This window comes from Piliocolobus tephrosceles, unplaced genomic scaffold, assembly GCF_002776525.5.
Source record: "Piliocolobus tephrosceles isolate RC106 unplaced genomic scaffold, ASM277652v3 unscaffolded_35851, whole genome shotgun sequence".
In the NCBI taxonomy this organism is placed as follows: domain Eukaryota; kingdom Metazoa; phylum Chordata; class Mammalia; order Primates; family Cercopithecidae; genus Piliocolobus; species Piliocolobus tephrosceles.
In genome coordinates, this window is record NW_022319700.1 from 1 (window position 1) to 5,921 (window position 5,921).

The window sequence follows — 5,921 nt, forward strand, 5'->3', positions numbered from 1 at the left end:
GAACAGGCGCGGCACCAGCTCCGCCAGCTCCAGCCCCAGGTCCTGCGTGATACGGCCCACGAAGGAGCCGTGTTTGGCCTCCTCGTAGACGGAGTAGTGGAGCTGACCGCTCCCCACTTCCCAGGCTGCGAGGAGAAGAAGCGAGAGCAGCGGACACTGGACCCCCAGGCAGCTACATCTGGAAACCATCTTATGCTTCTCTTGTTTTACAAATCGACGAATCAGCGGTATAGAATGCACATACGATCTGACATTTTCTGTCCTATTTCTTACATCTATTTTTTATCAAAATGGCTGAGCTCTCAGAATGAAGCTACTTCCTAGTCCTTGAGAAACTGGCAGATGCCTTTGTACTAAAAGCTATTTTGTGGACCACAGCGACATCCGGTGGCTTTAGGTGTAAGTACAAGTCCATGAGTTCACAACTTTTCTTTCATTCGTATGTTAATTCTTTTTTTAATGTATTTTTATGTCTACGGATTTTCAAAGCCTCACATTACGTCTCTTTATAGTTAATAATAATAAATGTTGATCCCACGTGCAATGTTTTCTTAAATGTAGAATCTCAGAGTAGTGATTTCTTCCCTAACCACGATTATAAATAGCTGAATTTCAAAATGCCCTTAATATTTGCATACTACTGAGTATACTAATAGTTTATTAAATGATAAGTTTAATTCCCTTTAAGTTCTGACACTTAACTTACTTCTCTTTCTCATTATTTTGAGATTTAATAAAGTTTGTTTAGACACTAATGTCAAGCATCAACTATCTGTGAGGTGTTTATAACTCCGAAGATCTAGTCATCACTAGAATTTAGAGATCATTAGCTTCAACATCGGACATTTCTCATTTAGATTCCTGTTATCCTACTCGCTAGCCACATGACTTGGGAAAATCATTTAACCTCTTTCTGCTCCATGTTCCAATTTTATAACTTTGGCCTAATACTAATATGGTGGTTGTGTGAATTATAATATATTAAGTGCTTGTAGTAGTACCTTAAGGAGAGTGAATGATTCATAAATGGAAACTATTCTCAGGCCTCAATTTGGCCACAGTTGTTTTCATGAGGTTCAATACTAAATTTGGCTCATCAGGCAAAATTATTACCTATAGAATGCCTTAATTATTGCTACTGCACAGGCTGAGAGGGGTGGTTTCCGTATTTAAGAAAACAGAAAAGTACTGTTACAGAAAAATCCTTTATACAAGGAGAAGTTTCATTTTATAATATCTTATATGGGCAAAAAGAATCTTAATTATAATTCTAAATAAAGTAATTAACAAATTTATTATTTCTGCTTTCAGAGACAAATGCTTTCAACCCTGTTATATTTATACTTTTCAAATGCTCAAAAGACACAGTTCTGAAATGTATCTAATAATTTTATCAATGTCAATGAAGTTTTTCATTACCATTTGCGGTAAAAATATTTTTTCTCTCTCAAAGTTCTTGAAATCAAATATTCAGGAATGAAAATGTAATATATCTGTGCTGCTGAAAAAACTTGGGTTTTCTATCTTTCCAAGAAAGGAAAACTGAATAACAGAAATTTTCGTCCTACACAAGGGTTAATTTATTTTATTTAATGATGTTTTGGCTTTTCTAAAGAATATTTTTAAATGTGTCAATAACTTTAAACTTTTTTATTAAAATCTGAATGACAGAGCAACAATATTTATAAATAAGAAAACTGACAGAAATGGGTGTCACTTAATCCATCAGTTTACGTGTCCTACTAAATTCTGTTTCTATACTTCTCTACTCCTTTGGAATGCCTCTTGCATCAAAATTCCTTCAAATTCTGATTTTAGAGATTACTTTTTTATAAACCTTGAATTAAAATGTAATGAGCTACGTATCAAAATACCAACGTTTGTTTTAGCAATCTGGAGTGTAAAATAAGTTTGCCATTGATCAATCATCTCTACACACAAAATAATAAAAACTAAACTCAATTTCTACTAATGTACATTTTATACCAAGTAATAATATAAATATCCCAATGTAGATGTCTAACATTGAATAAAAAGTAGGGAGTAGTTAAATTACTCTTTTTATTTTATTTTATTTTTTTAAGACAGAATCTTGCTGTCACCCAGGCTGAAGTGCAGTGGTGTCATCACAGTTCACTGCAGCCTCAATGCCCCAGGCTCAAGCGATTCTCCAACCTCAGCCTCCTGAGTAGTTGGGACTACAGATGTGTGCCACTATGCCCAGCTAATTTTTTTTTTTTTTTTGGTGGAGACTAACATTGGTCTCACTACATTGGTCTCAAACTGCTGGGCTCAAGGGACCCTCCCACCTTGGCCGCCCAAAATGTTGGGATTACGGGTGTCAGGCCACCACATCTTTTTAGATTACAGAAACTTGCACATCAAGTATTAAATAGGGCTACGGATCTAAAATTTCAGTTGTACGAGAATCATCTCAGGTGTGCTTTAAAATGAAAATTTGCTCATACTACCCATTTCAGAGTTTCTGAGGTGGTCTTAAACCAGAACATTCAATGAGGACTTAGGTGCTGCTAATGCAGTAGCATTAGCAGGTCTAAGGATAGGTTGACCATAGGCCCCAATTTGTCTGGAACAGGCTCAGTTTAGGTCTGTGATCTTGTATACTTACTTACAGCACCCCCTTTGCTCTCAAATTGTCTAAGATATTGGGTGATAACTTAGTTTTCCCTATATAGTAATTACAACTTGAAAAGAGCTGGCATAGGAGGAGCTTCATTATTGTTTCATGATTCTGACTTGAATTGAGGAATGTTAACTACAGATGCATATAAAGAGAGCTATTGGGCAAAATAGGGAAGTGTCTGTTCTACTCTCACCTCTCTGTTTTGAACTTGACAGCCTGTTTTGAATTTTACATTCTCTGGATCCCAGTGAGTTCATGTTTGCTAATGACCTCAAAAGATAAATTTATTACTAAGGTGTTCACAGCCCTTCTGAGAATTTGCGTATGATGAGAGCTTATACTCTGAGAGAGAATAGAGATTAATATGAAGGACTAAATTACCAATTCCATCAACACAGCCATCAATAATAAAGAATACATTTTATGATTATTGATGACATAGTAAATGCTTAGTAAGTACTAGCTCTAAGGAGACCGGAGGACTTAGGGCGGGGGACAAATGACATCTGTAGCCTCCCTCTATTCACATCAAATAATCAAATACCTGGGCCCAAGTTTAAATGACACATGAAACTTGAAAAATGTGCAAAGACAAAGATACTTGAAAGTATAAGCCTCTATTCAAGGTGAGTTGTGCTGATAGACAGATGTAGATAGGCTTAATGACAGGAGCTCAGAGACCATTCAAGTTTTGAAAGAAAATGACCAAAAAAAAAAACTGGGCACGGTGACTCACACCTTTAATCCCAGCACTTTGGGAGGCCGAGGTGGGAAGATCACAAGGTCAGGAGTTCGAGACCAGCCTGGCCAACATGATGAAACCCCATCTCTACTAAAAATACAAAAATTACCCAGGCATGGTGGCACATGCCTGTAATCCCAGCTACTCAGGAGGCTGAGGCAGGAGAATTGCCTGAACCCAGGAGGCAGAGGTTGCAGTGAGCGGAGATCATGCCACTGCCCACCAGCCTGGGTGGTAGAAAAAGACTCCGTCTCAGAAAAAAAAAAAAAAAAGAAAGAAAAAGAAAGACAAAAAACATGTAATATTGTAGCATATTCCAAATGTGTGTTTTAAGAGAAAATTTAAAAATTAAAATATTTTGATTTAAATAAATGTTACTTGCATTTTCATAGTTATTATTGTGGCTCTATTCTCAAGGCCATTCTGATCTTTCTCCACTAAGTTTTTAATTAAGTAATACCTTGTAAAATATCTGACATAATATTAAATAAAATAGCTGAAAGAGAAAGAAAAATATAAACCACATAACAAAAACTCAACAGGCGAAATTTTTAAAACCGTAAATTAGAAAACAAACAAATAGCTTGCACTAAAGATAGAGTGTAGAAAACCACCATTTTGAAAGTCACATACTACAATTCAGGAAATATAACAGGTAGTGACATTAAAGAGGCAAATCTCATATCCAGATTTCTGCCTTGTGTTACAAATGAGCTGAGAGGAGAAAAAGAGTTTTTTTTTTAAACCGGATTTCTGTCTTATGGATTACTAACAGAAAAAGTTAATTCTCATCTAAACTGATAAGGGTAATGTTTTAAGTCATAGACTATGAATTTCAAAAGAACCCAAAATTTTGAATCTTTACATGGCTGATCATTTTATCACTAAATGGAGAAAATTTCAATTAAAAGGAGAATGTCTTCCTGAAGAAAGAAAACATTTGTTAAAAAAGTATTTTCTCCAATTTCTGTAAACAGAATTTCAAAAAACTTTCTAAGTGTAGACAAAATTTCAGTCAACATTTCCCGAATTATCTACATTGTCAGGCATTTAAAAACATGTTTTATACAAGTTGAAATGAAGGCTGTGTTTATAACATTTATTGACATAATTTGATTCCTAAAGTGGAGCAACCGTTCTCTAAAGTTTAGGGGAAGTTTCTTATCAAAATGATAGATACTGAGGGATGCTGAACAATCAGATGTTAACACAGTCTCCGTCCAGAGAAATGTAGAGAACTACAAACTTAACAAGGTAACAATTGCTATATATTTTGCTTGGGTTTCTTATAAACAATAAAAGTAGATTAAAATACTATGCATCATTTAGAAATAAATAAATGATAGTGATGTTAATGTTTAATGAATGACTAACAGCTAAATTGGTTTTCAAGTGTTATGGCAGCATAGCATCAGAAATTCAATGTCATTTTAATCACAAATTTAAATAAAATCGATTCAGCACCCAATAAATATCTATTTAATATACGATTTATAATTCTCACTAGAAGTCAAGACAAAGTCGGCTCCAATATTAAGGGGTTTACTTTATAAGAAAAAAATCTGCTGGATTTCTAGAAAAATGAATAAAACTATTTGAATGGCCCCTGGGAGTAATTGAAAATATCTTTCAAGAAAAAATAAATAATTATATAAATAAATAAAATGCTAGAACAACCCACCTTCCCAGATAAATCTGAAGAAGCAGAGGGTTCTCCCATTCGCTCTGTAGATCCAGCACAAGGAGAAAGGCCCGGGCTGAAAGCCATGAGGTCGGTCTTCGGTGGACCCTCCCCAGAGCACACCCTCTGCCTCCTCTGCTGCGAGTACGACCAACTCCCCACCTCGCTGGAACACACCAGCGTAGGCTTGCCCAGCGTGCACTCTCCCTCGGTGGGCAGCGCGGAGCATCGCAGCGCAGTGTACAGCAGCAGCGTGAGGACCAACAGGCTGGACACGGCGCAGATGGCGATGATCAGGTACACGTTGACATCCACCAGCGTCACCTCGGGGCCCGTGGCGCCCACTGACGCCCGCGACGATGCCTTTGGCGCCTGGCCGCTGTCCACCAGCGACACCAGCACAGTGGCCGTGGCTGTCAGCGCTGGCTCCCCGTGGTCTTTCACCAGCACCAGTAGGCGGTGGCGCGGTGCGTCCGTCTCATCTAGGGCTCGTGTCGTGCTGATCTCGCCAGTGTACAACCCCACGCGGAACGGGATGCGCGCGCTGACCGTTTCTGGCTGCACCTCGTATGAAAGCCACGCGTTGTAGCCTGAGTCGGCGTCCACTGCGCGCACCTTCCCCACCACCACGCCGGCGCCCACCGACCGCAGCACCAGTTCGCTCACTGCGCCATCAGTGCCCCTCATCTGAGGTGCCAGCAGCGCCGGCGCATTGTCATTCTCGTCCAGCACGAACACCTGCAGCGTAACGTTGCTACCCAGAGGCGGCACGCCCGCGTCGCGCGCGCTCACCTGGAACTGCAGCAGCTCCAGCTCCTCGTGGTCCAGCGGCTGCAGCGCGTACACCTTGCCGC

The 5,921-nt window shown here is 39.1% G+C and overlaps 1 protein-coding gene across 1 annotated transcript; it reads right to left on the bottom strand.

Moving 5' to 3' along the window:
- Positions 1–15: 15 nt before the first annotated feature.
- LOC113222873 (protocadherin alpha-4-like) lies at positions 16–5,916 on the bottom strand (the record flags this gene model as incomplete). The annotated part of the gene is given in 3 exon segments (XM_026452450.1): positions 16–262; positions 5,068–5,189; positions 5,191–5,916. Coding segments are annotated over 3 exon segments (1,095 nt in total), but the record flags the coding sequence as incomplete, so codon positions are not given.
- Positions 5,917–5,921: the final 5 nt, after the last annotated feature.